This window comes from Meriones unguiculatus, chromosome 15 (assembly GCF_030254825.1).
Source record: "Meriones unguiculatus strain TT.TT164.6M chromosome 15, Bangor_MerUng_6.1, whole genome shotgun sequence".
In the NCBI taxonomy this organism is placed as follows: Eukaryota; Metazoa; Chordata; class Mammalia; order Rodentia; family Muridae; genus Meriones; species Meriones unguiculatus.
In genome coordinates, this window is record NC_083362.1 from 46,267,675 (window position 1) to 46,292,602 (window position 24,928).

Here is a 24,928-nt window from a genome sequence, read left to right on the forward strand (position 1 = left end):
TGTCCCCCGTGATTACAGAGTGCCAGTACCCTCCCACTCATTCCCTCCAGAGTATCTGGTACACGCTTCTTCTCGGCCATGCGGCTGCTGATAAGCTCATCTTCCTTCCAGACCTCTAGCTTCCTGTGTAGGAAGCAGGTTCCTGTCTTTACATACCTGTTTTCTTAGTGTCTCCCACATAATCAAAATATGTGCTGAAATGAAGTGTGGGATGGCCAACAGTCTGTAAAGAAGTGGCCATTCATTCACAGACAAATACCCAGTTTCATAGTACCCGCCAGAGTGATTCTCTCTGCTGAGCCAGCCAAAACAGGGGAAACTGAGAACTCAGTCCACTGGAATGTTCCTTTTTAGTTTCCGACCTTCTCCTTTCAACTAAGTATATCGTAAATGATTGCCAAAATACACCATATTTTTTGTAATACTGTGAGGAAAGCTACTTGCTTTGTGGGAAACAATAAAGTAGTTAGAGGAAGCTCAGTAATGTGTGGGCTGAAGAAAAGAACTGAGAGGCAAGAGTGAATGTCCTGAGAGGATGGGAAGCGCACCAAGGAGAGAGAGCTATATGCACAGGTAGGTGCCTAAGGCAAATCACAGCGGGTCACTTCAGTCAGAACCCCTGCCCCTCTGCAACCTCACTGGACATTGGCTTTCCCTCTCCCACAGCTGTTGTGACCACCTCAGGCCCAGCACAAAGCCTGACAGGCACCCATCTTCCATCTCCTAATGCCTGATTGGGTAACCCAGGTCCAGCCTAGCTAGGATGCTGTCATTGCCTAAGTGACTGAAAAACTATGCAAGAAGGGAGAAGGGCCGTTCAGCGTTCCCATGGGAGACACCACAAGAAGGTGATGAAGGCAGAGCAGGCTCCCCTATCTCTCTCGTAGGTTTTTGAGGCAGAGTCTTACTCGGTAGCTCTGGATAGTTTGAATGCTGGGACCGCAAAGTGTGATGCTTCTGTGGGTCAGGTCAGCCATGAGCAGAGTATGGCCGCCAGATCGGCAGCAACAGTGCCACCTGGGAATTTGCTAGAAACAGAGATTTCCAAGCCCAGGTTTACTGAACCAAATGCTCCAAGGTGGGACTCGGGCCTTCCAGATGGTGGTGACACACATGAAGCTTTGGCATGGGTGACAGTTTTGCTCCCTGCTGTCATGCCTGAGGGTATTGAGGCACAGAAGGGCAGTGTCCCAAAGCAAACGAGAAGCTGGGTTTGAACCTGGGCAGGCCCACTCCCCAGCCTGTACTCGTACCCTTCACTGAACTTCCACTTGCTCTGTTCAAATGCTCAGGAACTAGCATTCATACCACAGAACTCACAGGGACAAATGGTGCTTACCTTTTCACAGATTGGCTTTATGAACGACGGGAAAATCAAGGCAGCAGACATCCAGTTTTACATCAATGGAGGCTGCACACCAGATGATTCTGAACTGGTAGGTGACGTGGGGGTACACCCGGAGCTCCTGTTCTTGGTGATGGCTTCAGTGTAAGCCTGGTGTCTTAGAGGGTCAGCTTAGAAGGTCTGTTACACCCACTGACCTGAGAAAAACTGTGAGCAAGGATGACTCAGGATGTTTCCAGATCGCTACCACCCACCACCTGTGAGGAGTCAGGGAATGAAAGATGCTCTGGCTCTGAGGTACCCTGTCCAGGGAGTGCTCAAGGCTTGCTTTTCACTCTCTGCCCTAGGGTCTGGGTGTGCCCCTTTGTTGAGTATCTTAGGGTGACCTCAGAGCTTCCCCAGCAGAGAGCTGAATCTCCCATTTTCCCTTCGTCCATAATCTCTTCTGGACATAGCTGGGTGCTGTCAGGGAGGGAACATGAGAACATGTGGAGAAAGGGTTTTGGGTTTCTCTCAGGCAAATCTCCTCCTCATGCCAGGGAAAACTCTTTCCTACATCCCCAGCCTCTTCCCTCTGCTTAGAGACTAGGCCTCACCTAGGCTCTTCTCCAAAACTCACATAGAGCCTTCCCATGCCTGTCTAATCTTCTAACAATAGACATGACGACAACACTGGTCCAATTGGCCTTATCCCCCTTTCTAAATCTTTCCATCAATTCTAAAGTTGTAAAGTTGGACCCCGAAGTATATTAAAACGGGGGACAGCACCTCTTCCTCCTTCTTTGGAGAGAGAGAAAAAAAAAACACCTCTTAATCTTTAAGAATTAAAAACAAGCTGATGTGAAAACCATAGTATATTCTAAACTGTAGTTATTTCAGTTTATCATCGCAGGAACACAAGTAATAGCAACAGAAACTGTAATTACCTTATTTAATTTTAAAATATAGCATTATCTACAATGATAACTAATGCGAATAGCTTTCCTTGAAGCTAATTTATGCATCTCTGATGATTTGTACCATGTAGAAATTTGTATCAGGAGTGGGGTCTTGCTGTGACAGGCCTTACAGTTCTGTTTTCTGAAAAAAAAAAAAAAAAAATGGAAGTCTTAGGGACTTTGGGACTATGAAAGCACTGTGATATTTTGGCAAAGAATGTGGCTATATTAAAGGGTTTGTGAAAAGATAAAAAGTAAACAAGCAATGAAACCATGAACTACACAACCATGTAAGTGGATGGCTGGAAAACTCATGTGGGATCCCTTTCTGGCTGTGCCAAGAACAGAGTCAAGAAATCAACCCCAGAAGAGCTTGTCTTCGTCCTGCCTGAACAAGGAATTTGACTGATTTTTTTTTAACCTTGGGACACTTTTCCAGGTGATAGAATATGCTTTGCTCAAACTGGAAAATGCTTACAAGATCCCCAACCTTTGTGTCCGAGGTCGTGTCTGTAGGACCAACTTGCCATCCAATACAGCCTTCCGGGGATTTGGCTTTCCTCAGGGGGCATTTGTGACAGAAACCTGGGTGTCAGCTGTGGCAGCCAAATGTCACTTGCCACCAGAGAAGGTAAGAGGAACAGACAATTGTTTCAAAGTCTTTCAGCAGGTAAAGGGACCATCTTCAGTTCTTTACATCTTTACAGTCTTTACACCCTTATTTAAGAGCTTCACTTCACTCCACGCTGGCTCTGTGGTATTCTTTAACACGCTTCTGTTAGGGCTCGCTCTCTAGAGATCTTTTTGTGAAATTTGGCATTTTCATCCCCCCCAGGTTCGAGAGTTAAACATGTACAAAGACATTGATAGGACAATTCACAAGCAAGAATTTGACCCAAAGAATCTGATAAAGTGCTGGGAGATGTGTATGGAAAATTCCTCCTACTACAAAAGGAAGAAGGCTGTGGACGAATTTAACCAGCAGAGCTTTTGGAAGAAGAGAGGGCTGGCCATCATCCCCATGAAATTCTCGGTTGGGTTTCCAAAGACATTTTATTATCAGGTGATTGTTTTCAGAAATGCTTTAGCAAAATGTATGTGTGTGTGTGTGTGTGTGTGTGTGTTTCCATGTACTCTATTGACACTAATTCTTAGACCAGCGGTTCTCAACCTTCCTAATGCTGCAACCTCTTAATACAGTTCCTCATGGTGTGGTGACCCCCCCATCATAAAATTATTTTCATTGCTACTTCATAGCTATAATTTTGCTACTGTTATAAACTGTAATCTAAACATCTGATGTGCAGGATATCTGATTTGGGGCCCTGTAAGAGAGTCTTTGAACCCCAGAGGGGTTGCAGCCGCCCGGTTGGGAACCACTATCGTAGACGTGGTGGTACTTGTTTGGCACTTGGTCTCTTTTGCACTCATGGCTACAATATTGATGGTTGAGCAATCGCTGATATCAAGATCTGCAGTTCTGAGTACTTCCTGAAACCCAGTCCTGTCGCACACCTGCTGTGCTCTTGTGTAAGCTCTGAGCGTTACTGGCTGCTGGGAGCCTTGCTTTACCTGCCCTGCTCTCCCACCCTGATGCTCCACTCTTATAGTCAGACAACGCTGGAATTTGATTCCTCTTGAGGGTTCCTTATTCCAGGCTAACACACAAGCCCTTGTCTCTGCCATCTGCTTGTTCGCTAGCCTAGCACAGAGCATACATGACTGCATGGATGGATCCACAGTTCAATGGGTAGACAAATAATATATGGGAGAATACTCTGTAACATCAATAACAGGGTGAAAGGATTTTTTTAAATGAGTATGCGGTCATTCTTTATAATCTTCTTGAAACTGTTTCTTGAGTTTTGGAAAGTCTGAGCTGAGCTTTTATGGTCCTCCCTACGGAGGCAGAGTGGGCTCACTGGATCATACACAGAAAACCCAGCACTTTAGTCAGTGATTTGTTGTCATCGTTTATAGGTTTCTCATTAAGATACACTTCACTTGGGGAGTGTAGAAATAGCCAGAAGCTAATAATAAGTCTTTTAAAATCAGTGCCATCAAGGTGGAGCAAAGGCAGAGCCCCCAAAAGGCAGAGTCAGTGGAATTTTAGAACGTTTTATGAGATTTGCATGAGAAGAAAGATGAGGGTGTCTGCAGGTGCTGTACTGAGCATTCATGGGCTCCCTGCCTACAAGATGAGACCCGAGATATATTCCTGCTCCAGGAGCCACGCTCCCTTCCCACGGTGGCCCTGGGAAGAGAGCAGCCTTGCATTGCCTGCAGCTAGGTCACGTGTAGCAGTAACTCCTCTGCTGTCTTTGCATTCTGTCACTAAATCCTTTGGAGCCACGACGTTGCTGGGCTGTCTGTCTAACCGCACCCCAGATAATGATGGGATTAACTCCAGGGAAGACAAAGACTAGTTAGCTATTCAGAATTCATGTTGCTAGACACCAGCCATGCTGTTAACACATCCATGACTGCTCAACTCTAATTGGTCCTGTTTCGCAGAACAACTCTATCTACCCCTCTCAAAACTAAAAAGTATATCTGCCCAGGATTCTACTTGCTCCAAACATTCTCTGCTCCACTCTTGAAAGAGGGTAATATGAGATCACAAATGATACCCACTTTATAGAATCTGTATTTTAATGAGGGGTTTTTAGAGGCTATGCTTAAACCTCTTCATTTCTCTGGTTTAGGAACTTAAGTGAGCATTCTACCCTAGACTGTAGGTCAAGGGGCCTCCAAGTATCATTCGCCCACAATACACAAACACTGTTTAGTTATGGGGGAAAATGTCACAGTATATTTTGATAGTCAATATTTTTTATCAATAAAAATGTGCTATTGACTGTTTGAACAGCACAAATAATATGTACTTACTATTACTGTACAAATTTAAAAGACACCAATAGTTTCAAAAGAAAGAAAATTGCTCGGAAGTCCGCCATATAGAGAAAACTGCTATTTATTTTTGTTGGTATATTTTTCCATACCTCTGTGTGTATATCTATGTAACTGGATGTAATTGTGGTCACTTTCCACACTTTGTGCTCGGTTGTAGACACAGTTGACAAGGGCTTTCCATTTCAGTGGGAGAGGGAATGTGGCCTCCTCTCTCTCTATTTCTTCTTTACCTCCAGCTACTACATAGTCAATGTTATTCTTTCAAGAACATGCATCTATGTATTTCTGCATGTTCCTCTCTAGGTATACATAATCAGAACAAGACATTCACAGGGAGACAGAAGTGTGCCATGATGTTGCGTCTTTGAGTGAGAATGCTCTCCTCACTGTCTACTTTCTTCCTTACCCAGTGATGATCAAATTAAAACTAACTGCATTAAGCTAAGTGGGAAAACCAGAGGTGTGGGGAGAGCTGGCAGTGTAAAGCTTTCCTGCCTCCTTTGGAGTCCCATATCACTTCTGAAACCACCTTAAAGTCACCTGATCTGAGCCTTAAAGACAGAACCCAGAGCCTGTTCAACTCAGCACACCTTCTCCAGAGCCTCCTGGGTGACTGATGACTTTATCCAGGAAAGTGATATGATCTGGAGAGTTGCTGCTAGAAGGTCTGGGTGTGTGCCTGATTTGAATGCTGAATGGCTGTGTGGCCCTGACAGGTCTCTGGCTCTCGTTGTCATTTCCCACAAAATGGAAACGGTGCAATAGCAATCAGTCCAGTCCTGGACCAGCTGATAGTCCTAGGGCAGGAGTATATGGCAGAGCAAAATTCCCCTCTGTCCAAGGGCAGTGACCCGATAGATGAGACACATACAGACACACACACACACACAGAGAGAGAGAGAGAGAGAGAGAGAGAGAGAGAGAGAGAGAGAGAGACTGCACAGCTTCACACCATCAATGGGCCAGTCCCCACTCTTCTCTCATTCATGAAAACTCATGGAATAGCAATGTCTGGGCTAACACGTGTGTGGCAGACCTGAAACACTGTCAGAAGCCTTTGGACACCGTTCCAAGCCCCAGGGGTGGGATTGGTGTGGGGGACCATACAAGGACCCCATCAACAGAGAGCACTGGTACAGATATACTAACGGGGAGCTGGAGAGTTGGCTCCATGGTTAAGAGTGCTTCCTACTCCTGCAGAGGACCTCAGTTTGGTTCTCTCAAATCAAGGGAGTTACGGGGAACCCAATACTGGTTTCTGGCTTCCTTGAAGCCTTGTACATGTGCAAACAGGCAAGACTCATATGAACATAAAACAAAGACAAAATTTTTAAAGAATATGCTAAATGTGCTAATTAGAAAGATAACTAAATATTTTGATACATTTGCAGTAAGACAAACCACATTTATTGCTGGAAACTTTTTAAAACAACCTCATTGGGATATAGTTTATATGCTATAAAAATCACCCATTTAACAGTACACTTCAGCCAGGCACAGTCATGCAATCCCATTACCTAAGGTTCTGGAGCAGGAGGATTATGGAATCAAGGCAAGCAGAGGCTACGTACCACAATTCTGAAAAGACGAGAAAGAAAACCAAGTCGTATAATCCAGTGGTTTGCAATCTTGTCACAGAATTAAGCAGTTGCTACCACAGCCTGAGTTTAGTCGCCGCTCCATCATCAGTACGGCTGCTGGAAATTTACCCGATGAGTCTTTTAAAACATTGTTTGTCGGGGCTGGAGAGATGACTCAGCAGTTAAGAACCTTTGCTGCTCTTCCAGAGGCCTTAGGTTCAAGTCCCAGCATCCACATGGAGGATCAGAGCCATCTGTAACTCTGCTTCCCGGGGATCCAGTATCCTCTGCTGGTTGCTCATGGAGGTGTTGAACTGGGACAAGGTATTACCACCATGTATTAACTCCACCTATACACAGACATACGTGCAAGAAAAACACCCGTACACATGAGATAGTAAAATAATAATACATGTAGAAATAGTGTTTGCTCAGATAGTTCGAGATGTTCATGATCTGAAGACATAACTACAGAAATGCAAACAACAAAACCTGTGCATAATCGTCCTCATTTGGAAACTTTTTAAATAAACAAATTGTAGTCCACGTACATAATGGAATATTATACAGATATTAAAACCAGCGAATTGGCTCTAAATGTGACGCAGAACAAAAATCCAAGATAGATTATTGAGTTCCATGCCACTTGTAAAAGTCGTACCACAAAACAAGAACACATTCTTGAGAACTCCGAAAGCTGTGACCGGGAGCTGACGATTGGCCCCCTGCAGGAGGAGGAAGGAGGGTGTCCTCTCTCTATCTTGTACCTTTTGGAGATGCTTGGTTTTGGACTTGGACATGTTTTTGTGACTTCCTCCTTTGCACCCCTTAAAGCCAGGCATGAAAGCTCACGATCTCCATATAAGTGATTGCCCAAAGTGTTCCCTGGCTTCTGGGACAACACACTCCGCTCAGGCATGAGAGTGTCTGCAGTGAAGTTTGCAGTAGTCCACACTGACATTTCCAGAAACACTGTTAATTGGGTGAGAGCCCCCTGGCTCTCCACCGGCCAGGTCGGAGTTCAGCGCAGTGTGAGAACAGATTTCTAATTTCTTTTCAGGCTGCTGCTTTGGTCCAAATCTACACAGATGGGTCTGTGCTGGTTGCTCACGGAGGTGTTGAACTGGGACAAGGTATTAACACCAAAATGATACAGGTGAGAGGGGTCATTTCAGGATTGCCATAGAGAGAATTTAGTGTGCTGGACTTGGGCCATATTTGGGCTTGGTGATACAGTAGCCAAGATATGCATAGTGTCTCTAATTGTTCTTTGTGGCTCATCTAGAAATAAGCCAACTGGGATATGGGAAGAGCCTTCTCCTCCCTTCTGGAGTGAAAGAGGCATTGCTAAAAATGCAGCTTTCCCAGGGATTCCCAACCACAGACTGCAGCACTGACCATAAGGGCTCTCGGGCTCCAAAGCTCGGACTCTGGGCAGCCAACATCTCCAGACAATTCATGTTCATGCTTAGCACACCCAAGTTCAGGTGATCCCAGACAACCTGCTCCGTCCCCCAGAGACGAACCCCTGTGCCTGTGGGAAAAGGGAAGCCCATGGCTGGGCCTCCGCTAGCCGCTGACTCACACCTCACAAGTAACTGACCCCCGAAGTAGTGAAAGGATGGAGGATCTATGTTTTGCTTTTGCAGAGTCCTGTCCCCGCCCTCCCCCAGCAAACTCTGCTGTGTGGCCCTGAGAGAGTTTCCCCAGCTCCTGGTGTCTGACAGGTTTAGAGTAGAGAGAGGCCCTTACTGTTTTACAGACTTTGAAGGCACTTTTGAGTTTTCAATTTGTATATATCAAAACATCCTTCTCACTTTTTCAGACAAAGTCTTAAAAATATATATAACAAAACTTTCTAGAAGGGTTAAGTCATTGTCCCAGTTACAGTTCAGACTGGTGCAATCTGTCTCTTCCTCTGGGCAGGTGGCCAGCCGTGAATTAGAGATACCGATGTCTTACATACATCTGGATGAAATGAACACCATGACAGTCCCCAACACAATTGGCACTGGAGGCTCCACTGGGGCTGATGTCAACGGGAAAGCCGTTCAGGTAACAACTCGCTGACCCCTAGCCTCCTCCGTGTCTAAGGGCCTCTGTGTCTCCTTCCACAGAGGAGCCGAGTTTTCTGTATGCTCTTAGGAACGTGCCCGGACCACATAATGTAAACACAAGGATGTGCGTTACAGTTTTGGGGAGACTCAGCACATAAGTGCTTGGCCTCACAGGTGGGCAGAACACCATGGTAGTGAGATATATGATAGAGGAGGTTCTTAACCTCACAGGAATAAGCAAGATGAGGGACTAGGGGCCAGAAATAACTTCCAAAATCACACCCCCAATGACACACCTCCCACAACAGTTCAGACCAGCTGGGGTCTGAGCATGAACCAGAGGGGTTTTATTTCATATTCAAACCCTCACATTTGCAAAATGTCTCCTGATGCTTTTTTTTTTTCAATAGAAGTTTTAGAAGGAAGGAGGCAGAGCACCAACTCTTGGTGTGTCTGTACCAGACAAAAGAGGAGGCCACCGGAGTGGCAGCATAAATTCTATATTTGCTTAATGTATGTCAAGAACACCCTAATACACCGATGTCACAAAGGCAAGTGACAAGCCTCTTTGGCTGAACCGTCATCTGGAGTACAGAGCAGCTCCCTGCCTACAGTGGGCATCTAGAGAAGGCAGGGGCTCAGGGAGAAGTCTCAAATGAGGTTGCAGTCTCGAGTTCTGTGTCAGAAAGAGCAGGTCTCCTCCTTGAACGCTCCCAATGTAAACGGACCCTGTCCTTCCACCTTCGTTTCACTTGCCATGCAGAGGAACACAAAATTCCAGTGTGCTGCTGAAACTGGCCCCCTACATACAGAGAGAAAACAAAACCGACACAGACTTCCCTTTAGGTGAGGCAGAGCAGCCTTGCTGAGACAATGGCCCTGTGTCTGGTTTGGCCAGCTGAACTTGGTAGCCAGGACTCACTCTGGAACTGCTTGATTCCAAGTTCCGTGTCCACACACTTTGGAGGAGGGTTTCTGGACTGAAGTGACTGAGATAACAGCCAGTACTATGGTAACCTAATCTGAAAAATCCCTCCGATAGTTAGAACATCAACACCATCCAAGCCAAGGCACTTTGAAGGTTAAGGGGGGGGGGGAGCGGAGATAGCAATACAAGTTGGCAAGCCTGGGAGAAGTAAAGCATACGGCCACTCATTGCTGATATCTTCAGGTCATAGATGAGGTCCCCAAGGCATGGAGAGCAAAAGACACTCAAATTCTAAGCACATTTCCCTGCACCCCATGTTGCCTTTCTGTAGGGCCCAACACCACATCTAGGAGCTGCTTTTGTGGTCATTTCCCTGGTTTTCATAGCTTTGCTAGATATCGGCAAATCTCAAACGAAACGTTGACACAGAAACAAATTAAAATATAGTTGGTGTGTCTGTACTGGAGAGAAGGGGTTTGCATTCTGCCCGATGTCCCTCTGAGGCCCCTCCATCCTCCACTGTGGCCTCCACATCAGCATCATCACCACAGGAAATCGCCAGGGCCTTACATCTTCCCAGATGTGGAGACCAACCAAAGGAGAACATCTGTGACACTCCCTGCTGGATGAGAGTGCTGCATGAGAGCAGAGCCATGTTTGGAAGGTTCCCACTAATTCTTGGTTGCTTTACTGTCCTCTCCACCCCACAGAATGCCTGCCAGATCCTCATGAAGCGCCTAGAACCCATCATCAGCCAGAACCCTAATGGTACCTGGGAAGAGTGGGTGAGTACTTGGTGTGACTGAATCCTGCAGAGCCTCTTGAGGCCACTTGGTAGAATCACCCGCCCCATGGTACGCCCTGTCCAATACTCTCCTGGTCCCTCTTCTCCTGGGCAGCGTAGAGCACGGAATACCCCCGACTACCCAGGAACACACATTACCTGGTCTGCTTGTTAAAATGGACCGAATAAGTTTCATATTCAGTAGGCTTTGGGTGGAACTCAGGATCTACCCTTCTGCCACATTACTTAGTAGCCCCTACACTGCTGGGCCACCCCTTTAAGCAAGAGAGCAAAGGGTAGATGCATATCTGAACTATGCCAGCTTTTCCTGGGTAGCCATCTTGGTTCACTTAGAGAAGTAGCTCAAAGCTGTAGATGTTTTCCTAAGGTCAGCTTTGTAGGTGGATGGTTATTCTCCAAGGAAGCAAGAGCCTACACCGTCTAGTCCACATTCAAAACTCTGCATTCAAGGGGGGGGGTCCCTGTGGGAGGAGCTGTTGCCTGCCCCCCCCATCCCAAAGGCCCCTTCAGTGGAGGTGACGACCTCATGTTACTTTACACATACATGTTTCAAATAGGCATGAAGAAAATGATGGCTCGTCTTTCAGAATAAACATTTCACATGGGAACATGGCCCAGCTGAGAAACCTACCAACCCCATAGCATCTGATCAGTGCTGTTGAGAAAAGGAAAGCCCCAGGGGGCTGTGGCAGATAGGCTGCATTGAGGGACAGGATCATGTGACTTGTAATCTATCCAAGTTGCCTTGTTTGTCACTGGGTTCCATTGAGACTCGTGTGTGTGTGTGTGTGTGTGTGTGTGTGTGTGTACATATTTTGATGCCCATAGTCGCAGCTCTACTCTCAATGCCAGTTCTCCAGGTGTAGGGACAGGAAGGTGGCGAGCCTTCATCAGAGTTTGTTTGGGAGCCCTACATTTTAAGATCCCACCAAAAGTTACCTCTCATCTCTTTTCCACTGGTTTTTAAACGGGTCCACAAAACCAGAGACTTTGTCTCTTCAGAGGAAGTCAGACAAGCCAGTCAGATTCCCTGAGCAGGCGGTGAATTCCCTCTGACATAAGCTCCATGTTCATCCTGCAAAGATGTTTTCCCAAGAGAAAGGAAGAGTGCAGCAGCCAGTGGGCACTCTCTTCTTTTGTCCAGCTGTGTGTTCGTCCTTTGAAAAACAGTATTCATCTTTTCCAGGTTAACGAAGCTTTTATTCAAAGCATTAGCCTCTCCGCTACTGGATATTTTAGGTAAGACGTGGCTGATGTCATTGTAAAGCTGTTTCCTTTAGGATACAGAGAGCTTAGGAAATGTGCATTTGCTTGTTTATTTCTTTAATGTGAGGTCTACGTTTATTTTCACTGAAAGTTCTTCATTACAGTAGAGTGCCATGTGACCATAAAGGGAGATAATTTTGAGATGAGTCCCACAGTGTCCTAAATGCAATTTCTTATTTACATTACACATATATGTTGTGTATTATATATAACACATACATACATGTGTACAACATATATGTGTGTTATACACATTACACCCACACTATTACGGGTTTCTGTGTTTCCTCTTAATGGTCCTGTGTGTCGAGTGGACAGCTCAAGGTATAGGGACTTGTGCAAGCTTTTTGTACTGTCTGGCATGTCCTTCATTACTGATTTTGGCCTGGCATTCAACAAGGCCTGGAATTTGGTGCTTCTAAACAGGCTTCAGAAATGTTAGCCTACAGCCTGTCTCTTGTGACTGACCCTCTTCGCTTTGGTTATAGAAGCTGGGAGTCAAGCCAGCAGCCAGAATAGTTCCAAACAAATAGGATGGGAAGCTGTTCAAAGTTAAGTTAACGGTTTTCTCAGACAGGGACGCTTGCCCAAATAGGCAATAGATATTTCACTAGAGGCAATGAAACCTCGCCCTCCTCCTCTTACCCCAGGAGCAGGCACAGACACATCTTTTAGAATTTGGGGAGAATATGGTGTGTTCTGGTGGTGTCCGTCTCTGGTGTGTCTGATGAGACCCAGCTCATAACAAGATCTCCAAGAGTCAGTCACTCGGAAAAAGGGTGAACTTTAGAAAGCAGAGTGAGAGCACTCACCTTAGTTTGGTCTCATAGACAAGACCATGGAAGCCAGAGGCACTCCTGAGCAGTGGGCTTAAAGGGTGGTAGCCAGCCTGAAGAGGCACACCAGGAGCAGAGAGGTGTGGGTTATGATGTGGTTACAGTTATGGTTAGCCATGTATATGCCCAGCAATTGCATAGGAGTAAGCTGAGTTCGGAACAAGGCTAATGGAATGATCTTCACACATCCAAGTTTCATTTATCTAAGTCTCACATGGACTTTCTAACTTTGTATAATTGGGCTATGGACCATCAGCCCAAGCACCCTGATGATGTACCGCTGTAAGCATATGCCCCACAACAGGATAGGACACTAGAGAGAGAGTGTGTGTTTACTTATATGACAGCATCAAATAGCCAAACAGCAGCTCCCTAGATCATTTAGCTGCACTGATTAAAGCCCATCTGAAAGATCTGGCCGCTCCCTTCCACGTGGTGGCATGGTAATAAAGATGTCTTCACTGACAAAGTGCTTCATAGCAGGCTGATCCGTGAGCTCCTTAGTGATCAGTGATGGCACATAGAAAGGCAAATTTCATATGTGTGGCTGGAGCCAAGGCCAGGTACACAACTCCTCAGAGGAGTGGCCTGCGTTAGAACACGCAACCTTACAAAGACCCTGGCTACTGCTGCATCTTTCACTAGGCGACACTTAGCCCTAAAGAGTTTACAATAGCAGAGACCACAAAATTGTTCTAAGTTCACCAGACACAGTGTCACACATCTGTAGGCCTCACACTAGCAAGAATAATGAAGACTTTTAAGATAGTCTATGCCACTAAGCAAATTTTGGGCCAGCCTTGCTACTCAGCAAGACCCTATACTAAAAAGGACAGAGGGCAATTAATCTAACCTGTGAAAACAATAATTCAGGTTTGAAATAGGGGTGGAAAACACTGCCAAGAGATGCTTCAGACTCAAGATTGAATTGTGAGGTTTTGTTGTTGTTTTTTTTTCATGGAGTAAGGGTAGAGAAAATGTAAGAAAGAATTCACATGTTTGTATAGGAACCAATGCACAAAGAAAAAGACGTGGTGAATGATTGCACAGCTCTGAGTGGCTTTCAAAAGCGGTCATGTTGGGGCTTGGGATATAGCTCAGTAGCAGGGTACTTGTCTATTATGCACAAGGCTCTGGATCTAACCCCTAATAGCGCGCGCACACACACACACACACACACACACACACACACACACACATCTCATTTAAGGCACTCACAGAACAAATATCAGATGATTACACTAACATGAGATTCCTTGGGCTGAAAACGACAGTAGCCGTTACAGAAGAGGAAGGGAGGTTGGAGATGTCAGTGCTTTATGGATACACAGTGTCGCTGGGAAGAGAGGAACATTCTGGAAGGGATGGTGGCTATGGTTGTTTGTGAGGACTTATATAACAGCACGGGACCACACAATGGCTGAAACAGTGATAACTGTCAAATAAGGAATCTGTGGGGGTTTTTAAGTCAGCGTTTGGTAAGTTGGCTAGTTCAGCAGCATGCAAGACAATGGCTACAAATGCTTTGGTCTCGGAGCTACAAAGACAATATTTCAAAGCTGGAGGGAGAGGCTTGACGACAGGGCCACTTTGTCCGTCTTTGTGAGGTAAAGAGCAGCATCTCCGGTCAATGTCCGTCACTGAGGAGAGCTGACCCAGCCACACGAACACAGTTTTACTGACATTTTCACCCCACCTCTTCTAGCTATCACAGGTCTTTGGTGGGGTTCTGGGCCTTTTGACTGCTTAATACAATTTGCAAAGCAATGCTAAATCAAAATGTATCTGGATCGGGTCTCCAGTAACATCACAGCAATAACTCAAAGCAGGGAGAATGCCACCCGCCTCTGGAGCCGAGGGAGGCTGTCGTTTGAATTCATTCTAGCTTCACTCCTGGCAAAAAGCACACACCAAGCCACAACTCTCCAGCAACCAAGGGATAGTTATAAAAGCCATGTGCCTTTTCCTTCTTTTCACAATTGTGATCACTTAGAATGATATGGGGCATTAAAAAAATTTAAAGGTTTTACACTTGCTGAAGATTAAAAGTGGAGCGTTTGATTGAATCCTCACATGAAATTCATGGCCCTCCTCCTGATTGGCAATGTTCCTTCTCTTCCCCTTCAAGCGCTTGGCAGGATTTCCAGTCGCCCTGCATTCTGTGAATAGCTAACCCCTGAAGCCGGCTCGATTTCCCCCATCTCCATATTCTTAGAAAACATCTCGCTGACAAGCGTCCGTCCTGACCACAGACTGTGTCTTGTCTTCCCAGGGGCTACAGAGCTGGCATGGACTGGGAGAAGGGAGAAGGTGACATTTATCCCTATTTTGTTTTTGGAGCTGCCTGCTCTGAGGTTGAAATTGATTGTCTGACGGGCGCTCACAAGGTAAGTGGCAAACGCGTGCCCAGGGTATAGCAAATGGGTTGTAAACGTGCTGTGGCCTACCTTGGCACATCACATGTAGATATTTAATAAACAATCATTTAGGTACAAGCAAGTGTTTTCAGGGAATGGGAGGGAAGGGACAGATTGAGGCTGTTTCAGACAGACACGAATGGTATGTGGGGATGGGAGGGTGAGGAGGTAAGAAAGGAGAGCATTGGTCATTCCTAACTTGAGTGACTGGGCCTGTGTCTCATTCAGGTTTTTCTTTGTCAGAGCTGGCTTTGGTGTGAGGCACATAATTTGAGTTATGAATTCTTGGTCTCAGTTGTAGTCTGTCAGTAACCGTGTAAAAGAAATTTGCTTTTGTATGCCACTAGCCTGTGTGTCCCTCTTTGAAATCAGTCCACAAACTAGACATTATTGATTCTCTCATTTACAGGTAAGAATATGGGAGCTTTAGAGAGTTAACTGACCAGATCCAAGTGAGCATTTCTAAATGGTGTAGCAAAAACACAGAATCAGAAATTCTCGCTCAATACTGTTTTCAACATATCGCAGAAGTTTTGGGTTTTAAACAAAAGGAATTTAAAAACAAACATCCCCAAATAGCAAACCTTTGTTTCATTCATCCGCAGTGTACCAATGTGCACTGAGGACAATTCACCAAAATGCCGAATACGTGGATGGATGAGGACCACTGTTGGCAAGCAGGTGTCTTCATGGAAATTTGGAATTTGAGCTAACAGTTTAGATCCCTGCAGCATCTGCACACTGAGCCCGGGGGGCACTCTCCCCGAGGGTCTGAAATCCAGCATGATGTGGCCAGCTGTGCGGTGCCATACACTAGCCTAGTGACATTGAGATGGTGACATAGGCTCTAGAAACCTTCATTCTCTCAGCAGTGGAGAGGACTCTCATAGATGTGAGGAAAAGCCAGAGCAAGAGGGAGGACAGGCCAAGGCAGCCAGATCAGCTCTGCAATGCAGAGAGGCTGAAATCCACTCTCGCTGTGGTGATCCCAGGCTTCTTGGATATCCTGGGGTCTCAGGAGAGCCTCAATGGCCACCTGGAAATCAAAAGATGGTCAGCCAGGAGTACTGTCCCCTTGGACACAGAGTCCAGAGCCGCTCATGGAAGACGTGGTCAAACCAAGGAACCAGATGACAACCATAAACCCACCATCTAACCAAGGAACACAATGGCAACCACCAAACCATTAGAGTGGAATGGCCGGAAGGAAACAAGAGACCCCACTTAGCATGAGCTTGCTACTCAAAAGTCATAAGCCCACAAGTGAAAAAAATGAATGCCCTAACATCCACCAAGTGGGACATCTTATCTCTATGTGGGGGTTTAAGATCCCCAAAGAAATGAATCTACTTGGTTTTTTTTCCCCCAAAACAGGAGAATATAAAAAAGCGAGTGACTAGCAGCCAAGAAGAAAGAAATACATGTGAACAAAAAGGGGGGGTACACTTGTTGTTAGAAATTTTAGAATATAGATGTCAGGAACGTTTTCTGGCAAAAGGTACAAGAGGTTCTCCATTACCAGTCTTCCTGGAAAGAAACTGGAAGGAGAGAATGGAGCATAAGAAGCAAAGCTGTAGAAGAAGAATTTGCCTTAGAACACACACCTGGGAGGCCCCCAGGGCTAGTTCAGCATGGCACTGCACACAACATCAACCACAGGTCTCATATACAAAAGAAAAAAAAGCAGCTAGGTGTTTTGTTTGTTTGTTTGTTTGTTTTCTCTTTCATCCCCTTGGTGATAGAACAGGAATTTTGTAGGCTTGAGGCCAGCCTGCACTACATAGTTTCATGCAAACCTAGGATACATAGTGAAAACCTGTCTCAAAAAACAAAAACAAACAAAAAAAACAAAACAAACAATACACGGGATGACTTATTAATCCTATAAACAACCCCTGCTACAAATTTTCAAAACATAAAAAAATGCTTTTTAAAATCTCTTCCATAATATTACTATTTTTTAAAAAAACATATTTTTAAAATATTTAATTTTAATATTTTTCTTTGAAATTTTATATGAATGTTCTCATCTGTGTATATAATTTAACAGCCTGGTTTTCTTCACTCTGTTGTTTGTCATAATCACTTTACACTTTATTTCTTCATCTCCATAACCATTATTTCAAGTGGCTGTGTAGGATTGATCAAGGTGAAATGTCACAGCCTCAGTTCTTTGGGAAGATGGGCTAATATCATGTACTTGTAATATCAGGTACTTGTGAATTTTAAAAACTCTAGTAGGCTCCGTGTCAACAACCCTTTGGTCATCACTTGATCAATAATCCCTGATTTGTATTTATCCCAAGAAAAAGCATCTTAATTAAAACAACTCAATAACGTGGTTGGTATTTTTTGAACCTTTACCAACAGTAGAACTTTGTCATGGCATTTCATAATCACCTGTATGCCCTAATCAAAGAAAGCATTAGTTGTTTACAAAACAAAGTGTATACTGCAACCATGGTTTGTTTTTTCTCCACAGAACATTAGAACCGACATTGTTATGGATGGATCTTTCAGCATAAACCCTGCCGTGGACATAGGCCAGGTAGGCAACTCCTTGTTGTGAAATAGTATCCAAATACTTCAAACGCTAACCACGTTTTCACCTGTTGATACGGGTTGAGAGAAGCAACTCCATTTTCTGGGTATCACGAAATCGTTTTTCTATTCTCTAAAATTGTTTCGCTGTCTTCTCTTTTCACTGTTTTACACATAATAATGTGCTCCAAGGAATAGAAATTCAAATAAAAGAGCGCACACTTCAAAGAGAGAAGCATGGGGTCCACCTGGGTGTGCTGACTGCAAGTTGCTTGTGAGAGATCCCAGGGAAGCTGCCAAGAACTCTGCTCCAAACTTCAGGGCCGGGGCAGAAGTCGTATACTTGGAAGTGGCCGGAGGAGGGGTGGGAACTGAAACCACGTAAGCATCAGGATCGTGATAGGAAGAGAGGGAAAGAGAGAGAGCGGAGGGAAAGAGAGGCAGAAGGGGGGCGGTCTTTAACTCCACAGGAAAGAACCACCACACACGTACCCACTGTGGCTCTAATGTAACACCAGCATTCGGCGCACTGCGATATGAACAAGTGCAATGTTTGAATGTCTCTTTCGGTGTAACATTTGTAGACATTGACAGTTCCTAAGATGTACTGTTTTGTTTTTTGTTTTTTGTTTTTTTTTCTTTTTAAATCTTACGGATATGGATGTTTTGCCTGCATGCATGTCTGTGCACCATGTGTGTGCCTGGTGCCCACTGAGGCCAAAGAGGGCTTTAGATCCCCTATCACTGGCATTGAAGACAGTTATGAGTTACCAATTGGGTGCTGGGAATCAAATTCAAGTCCCCTGGAAAACACTGTCATTTTTGTTTTATTTGTTTGTTTGTTTGTTTTTTCTTTTTTCCTTGACTCGTTTTCCTGGAGCCAGACTCAATTCAAACAGCTATTGAACTGAGACACGAATCAGATGATGTTAGAATTTATGCTTGGGAATGAGGCTGAGGGAGCACAGATCATGGAGAACAGCCCCATTGCTAAAGATGTGTGCTGGGAAATTCCCCCGAGAGAGAACAGATCCAAGACCTTGCTGCCATCCTCAGAATGGACACTCAGCATCTGGAAAAAAAGAGCTGTCTTTCCCTTCATCGGGTGATCTGAGGGTACAAATCACGTGATACAAGCGTGGACCCCAGACATCTGTTTCTAAAGTCACCACTATGCGAATGACTCACCCAGCCATCAAAGATGAGCACTATTTTTTTTGCAGCAAGTCCTGGTAGTTTTTCTGAAATCTACCCAGGGGTTTCAGAAGCTGTTGTTCACATCTGCAGGGAGTTAAGAGACCTTGACTCCGGGAAGACTCAGTCATGTGAAAAAAAAAAAAAAAGTGACGTTCTTTGCTGCTGCTCGGAATGTCAGTGCATCATTTAAAAAGTGACATTTCTCCCTGTGTCTCAGATCGAAGGGGCGTTCGTTCAAGGTGTTGGACTCTATACTCTAGAGGAACTGAAATATTCACCTGAAGGGGTCCTATACACCCGTGGTCCAAACCAGTACAAAATACCTTCAGTTACCGATGTCCCAGAAGAATTCCACGTGTCACTGCTGCCGCCAACCCCAAACCCAAAAGCCATCTACTCTTCTAAGGTTAGTATATGTGGCCAGGCTTCATTCGGCTTGCCACCTGTATGTGTAGCTCGGAGGCGGAGAGCTTGACTGGTGTGTACAAGCTCCTACCTTTCATCCCCAGGACCACAAAAGAAAAAAGGCTGGATTAGCATCCTCCTTTGAACAGTAATGCTGATGCTTTCCACGGGCGGACCTGGAGAACTGGTTTGTAATGTGCAGAAGCCCAGAGAGGATGAGAGGGATGAAATGAGAAATGCAAATAAGGCCAAGGTGTAGTTCTGAGCTCAGGTCGGTTTCACACTACTAAGCTTTATTGGTAATCACAATACATTTAAGCATATTAACATAGCATATAAGCTACTCATTTCTCAACTCTAATCTGCCTTTCACTGTCACCACGCTGTTTAAACAACTGTCCCCAGAGTACCCAGAGGCCTCAGCGCTGCTGGAGACAATGAAGGACCTCTTTAGCCCTTACCTTCATTGACTTATTGGATTTCTCCTACTGGTTTCTCCAACTCCTTATGTCTCACAATTCCTATCCCGGTTTGCCTCCTGCTTTTGCTTTTTCTTACTGATGATTGCTGTTCCTCTGCCTGGCCATAAATGTCACTCTGTAGGCATCCCCTGCATAACCTTGTCCACTAGTAAGTAACTTAGCTGTAAGCATTTTGGAAACAAGGCTTAGTCATCCCCTGGATCACTCAGTCCCGAAGCAGTGGCTAAGCATGAGAAACATGTAATAAGCATTAGATGGGATGAATTAATTTTTGTCTTTCTCTATCCAAACCATACCTATGGCTGTCCCTAAAAAACTGTGCTATCCACCAGCCTCTGTGTTCACACACACACACACACACACACACAGACACATAGTACCTGCAATATTGTGAACAGCCTAAGAAAGAACCATAAAACAATGTATTAAATCACAAATCGCCAATTTAATGACCTTTAATGAAAGACAGAAAATGTCAAAATGTTTTCCACGAGAAGGAAAGGATTTATTTCTTAGATGCCCTCTCACTCATGGATGTACGCTAGGAAAAGGTGACCTGCAGATACTGCCATGGTTTGTAATAAAAAGAAAGTCATTAAAACACCGCTCTGAGTAGAGCACACACTATTTCACCTCAGAAGTCCTCTCAGTATAATCTGTCGTGTAAGCAACACAGAGTGAGGTATGCCCTCCTCACTCAGCCTTACCATGTGTCAAAAGTTTCAGTCCATTTCCGAGTAGGCCTCAGACCAAACACCGTTTCACCTCCGTGACTTCATGAAAGGCTACTCAAGAACAAAAGGCTTGCATTATCCCATGAGATTTCCTTCTTTGAACTAGATTTCATTAAATAAGAAGTAGATCACAGTATATTTTGCCAGAATCCATTTCTTTTTCACAGTGTTGAAATAATCTACTTTGGGAAAAGCCAATTCTCTGTGAAGAGGATGGCAGGAACCGAAGGCAAGGCAGCATCCTGCAGAAGGCTGAGTGCGCATTTACAAGGCTAAGCTGCTACAGCCGCTGCTCAGTACCATGAACAAGACCCATGATCCTTGTATTTATGTCCTCTCGGGAGGATGCACCTATTCTCATAAAGACATCAGTGATGGTACACTGCCCTCCTGGTTGGTGGCAGTCTTTGTAACCCTGCAATAATTCATCTTGTTGCCAAACTCGAGAAACTGTCACCTTGTGCAATTTCACAGCCACCAGAAAAAGGCCACATGGTACTTCACAACTTTCTCAATGGACTACCAGTTCAGGTGTTTATTTTCAACCGAAAGACAAGTGTAGGTGAGAAGACACTTCTTGAGACAGAACACTGTCCATCATTGTCTCCCAGCTTCCTCCTCCTCTCCTTACCTTGCACTGTTCCTACTGAGGCCATGTCATAGGAGAGTGGAGAAAACCTCTTTTGAAGGGCTGGGCTTGCCAAGCTGTTCTTTAGCCATGGTGCTTGGTCCTGAGAGGTAATCATCCTCTTGAGTCTGTAGCTTTAATAACTTCATTCACATATGTGGATAAACTGGGCTTCAGCATGTGTCTTGGCACAACTCCTCCATCCAGCACAATGGCTTATTTCTTCCCAGTGCAGGTGTGTTCCAAAAAGTTTTAGGTGATTCAATATGAATACCACAGCATATCTTAGACAAACTTAAAAAGTGTACACCGGTCACTTGGCATGGCCCCACTATGTACTTGGGACACAGTAAACACAAAGCGTGTGAGGCTGCTGCATTCTATTTTCCAGTCAGCTTTTTCAAATAAATATGTATATTCTAAATTGGCAGAAAAAAGATGGCAAACATACACCAAATCACAGCTGTTCATTACCAAGTGTTATGTACTGTGTGTACCTGTCCTATTGTATGATTTTACAACTGCCAGGGTTGTAAAATCACCCTCACAGCAAACACCTGGACACCATATGGTGCAAGGATGGCACATTGTTACGACGTCACTAAACCATAAATCCTCTAGCTCCCTTATAAACATGTGGGGCCATTGTTGCATATCCTGTCCCTCCTTGATCAAAATGTCAGTATCAGTGTAGGGCTTCTCCTCAGAAGAGTGCACACCTAAGCCCCACAATAGTTGCCTTGTGCCAACCAGAAGGAAGGGGAAGAGTTGTCTAAAGCAACGAGGAAGCACTGTGTAATAGGGACAGGTAGACACCTGCAATATTGCTTAATACAAAAGAGCAGGGCGATAGGTGGAGAGCTCACGCTGTAACCCGAGCGGCAGGAAAGGTCGGGTGTTGGCGCCTTCGGCTGTTACGTGTTGCTATCCCAGAATACCAGAGACTCCTTTGCTTCTCCAAGCTGGCAAGGTCTAAAAGCAACAAGCCACATCCAGCGGTGACTTCTTGCTGCATTGTACCACGGCAGAAGAGGCGCTGCGTTCATTCCGAGAAAAAGACCAGGCTCAGCTCTCCCGCCATAACACTGATTCCTTCGTGAAGGTGGAGCCCTGATGACCTAGCAGTCTCTTAAATGGCCCACCTCTCCACGTGTAAAGAATAAGCCGGCAGCACATGAGCTTAGGCAGACAGACATGTTCAAACAATAGGAACCAGTTTCTCCCATTGTGTGGGAGGAACCTCTATTGCATGCAGTAGGGCATGGGATAAAGTTTGGGAGTGTGACCCAATTCCATCCGTGTAAGTTACCTGCATCCCAGTTTCCATATCTAAAATGTGACAACAGAAGTGGAGCCTTCGTAGAAATGCAAAGGTTAAAGGTAGCAACCCATGCAGGAAGTTTGGCGGGGAGCGGCCTGTTTAAAGTCAGCGTCTTTAAAGCTAATGTCACTTCGACGTGTTAGTCTCCTTTGCATGCCCTTGATGACGAGACCTGACAGAAAGGGCTGAGCCAAAGATTTGCCTTTGAATGGTGACTTCAGAAGATCCATTCTGTCATGGCAGGGAGGGAGGTTCTCATCATGGTAGCCAGGGAGCAGAGAGATGGGGGTTCTGACTCTGTACGCTTTCTCCTGTGTCCCCTCTTATTTTGCCTGAGCCTCCAGCCTGCAGGATGGGGCAACCCACATTCAGATCAGATCTCTCTACCCCCTGAGTTAATCCTGCCTGGGAAAGCTTTCACAGACATATCTAAGGATGTAACTCACCAGTTTTCTAGGTAAATCTAAGTCCATTTAGGTTGACAACGAAGATTAGGCAATGACCCTGTCACTGTCTTAACTCACGCTTTCATTTATTCGTCAGATACTTGCAAACACCTGAATATAACTGGTTAGCCTTAACCATAAAAGACCCAAATCTCTGTTTTGGGTCAAGATAGTGGTATCGCTCATCATGGCTTTCTTGGTGGCCATGCTGGACAATCATGCCTGATGAAAACCCCTTAAGGAGCCTTTGATCATCACCGCTTTCCCTGTGGCTCTGATGGCAGGGAATCGCCAGCCCAACACTCTGTGTATAGGCCAGTTCCTCCTCATAAATCAAGAAGATGGGTCTAGCTCACACTGCCAGTCTCCCAGATTTTGAGCAGTTTCCTAGGACCCAGTTAACCTTAGAGCTGCGTACACTTAGATCTCTGGAGGATTATGGAGACTCTTGGTTGGTTAGAAGGTCAGTCTCCCTGTCCCAGGCTTAGACACTCTGCTCTCTCAGGAGCATCCTGCTGAGGTGTGGGAGGCCTAAGCCGTGTCGTCAAAACGTGAAGACCTCCACCCGTTCCCAATTCGGCCAGCTGAGCCTGTGCAGCACACTCACTCCCCCAGCTGCTAGAAGGCATAAGTAGTCTAACACATGTGGGAAGACTCATTGGCACCGAGAGAGATGAATCCTAGCATCCACCATGTGATAATGTCTCATGGACCACCTATGCAGAGGCAAGCATGGCAGGCTCTATAAGTTGGTGACCTTGTAATTGCCTTTTTTTTTTGCAGCTGAAGAATTACAAAATTGCTCAGTGACATAGCCCCATCGTGACTACATGTCATGACTATACAGAAACACAAGATCCCTTTTGCCTGTCTCCGTCACCCTGGCTCATCAAGGGCAAAGGGTTATAGCACGAAAACCTGTTGCCTTCTTCTGCCAAGGAGATCCAACTATTGATGACAGCAGGCCTGAAGACCTGGCTGGACCAGGATAGGTGGAGCAATGGGCAACCTGATAATGTCTTCAAAGGCCCTGGATCCTCTCTCCACCAAGATCCCTCTCTAGCAGCTAGTTTTCAGCATTAGTCAGTGCTTGAAGGATTTCTTTGGCGTATCATGTGAGTTAAGGCATGCTTGATCTGTTAAGACAACAAGTTAACCACAGAGTACAAGGCAAAGAGGAAAGCTAATCTTTTGGTGGCGCCCCTTGAGTTGATAATAAGACACAGCTCTTAGCATGGCTTCCAGGGCCCTGCATAGTCCATCCTGCCAATTTTTCCCAAGGCTTCTTGTACCATTCTTTCTTACTTAAGCCATATAGCTTTTTTCAGTCCCTTGGATGAAGCCAGCTCTTTTCTTGACACCTTTGCAATGTTGCCTGTATCAGTCAGAGTTTTCAAGACAAACAGGACCAATGGGCTCCATCTGGGTATTGTAAATATACATATGTACATGTTATACATATGTGCTATGCATACATATCTATATGTATATCTGCATGTGATCTGCACATATATGTGTATATACATGAATGTACACAAACACACAGATTTATTTTAAGGAATTGGCTCATATAGTTGTAGAGATGACAAATTCAAGATCTGCAGGGCAATAGAGCAGCAGGCTAGAAAGTCAGGTATGGTCTGTGCTGGTGCCCTGAGGGAGAATCACTTAGGAGAAACTTGTTTTGCTCTTAGGGACTTCACACATATTATCAAAGCGAGTCGGTTCTCAAAGTCAGTGTTAATCATATGCACAACACACTTTCCCAGCACTGCCTACACAAGTATTTAACCAAATACATGGGTGCCTGAGCCCACCAAGTTCACACACAAACTTTCACACTACCCTTCTCCCTGGGACTTTGCTTCTTCACCTGGCAAACACCCTCTCACCTCCTACATCAGTGTAAACATCACTTCTTCAGGAAAAGCAGCCTCCACTTCCTCAGCTTATCCAGAGGACCATGGTTGTCTCATTTGAGAGCACATTTTATTTGTTGTGTTCACTCACTTCCTCAGGCATCTTTCTCCTACTTGGACATATGTTCAATCAGAGCTGGCCATACTGGTTCTGGTCCCCTCCTCAGAGC

General features: G+C 45.2%; 1 protein-coding gene across 1 annotated transcript in view; it reads left to right on the forward strand.

The window, feature by feature from the left end:
• Positions 1–24,928, forward strand: part of LOC110559602 (aldehyde oxidase 3) — an 82,768-nt gene that overhangs the window by 50,079 nt on the left and 7,761 nt on the right. Inside the window, exons 24-33 of the mRNA XM_021655103.2 lie at positions 1,350–1,436; positions 2,723–2,914; positions 3,119–3,346; positions 7,837–7,932; positions 8,703–8,831; positions 10,472–10,546; positions 11,753–11,805; positions 14,941–15,055; positions 17,568–17,633; positions 19,041–19,229. Of these exons, the coding sequence (XP_021510778.1) occupies positions 1,350–1,436; positions 2,723–2,914; positions 3,119–3,346; positions 7,837–7,932; positions 8,703–8,831; positions 10,472–10,546; positions 11,753–11,805; positions 14,941–15,055; positions 17,568–17,633; positions 19,041–19,229 (1,230 nt within the window). The remainder of the gene's footprint in view (positions 1–1,349; positions 1,437–2,722; positions 2,915–3,118; positions 3,347–7,836; positions 7,933–8,702; positions 8,832–10,471; positions 10,547–11,752; positions 11,806–14,940; positions 15,056–17,567; positions 17,634–19,040; positions 19,230–24,928) is intronic.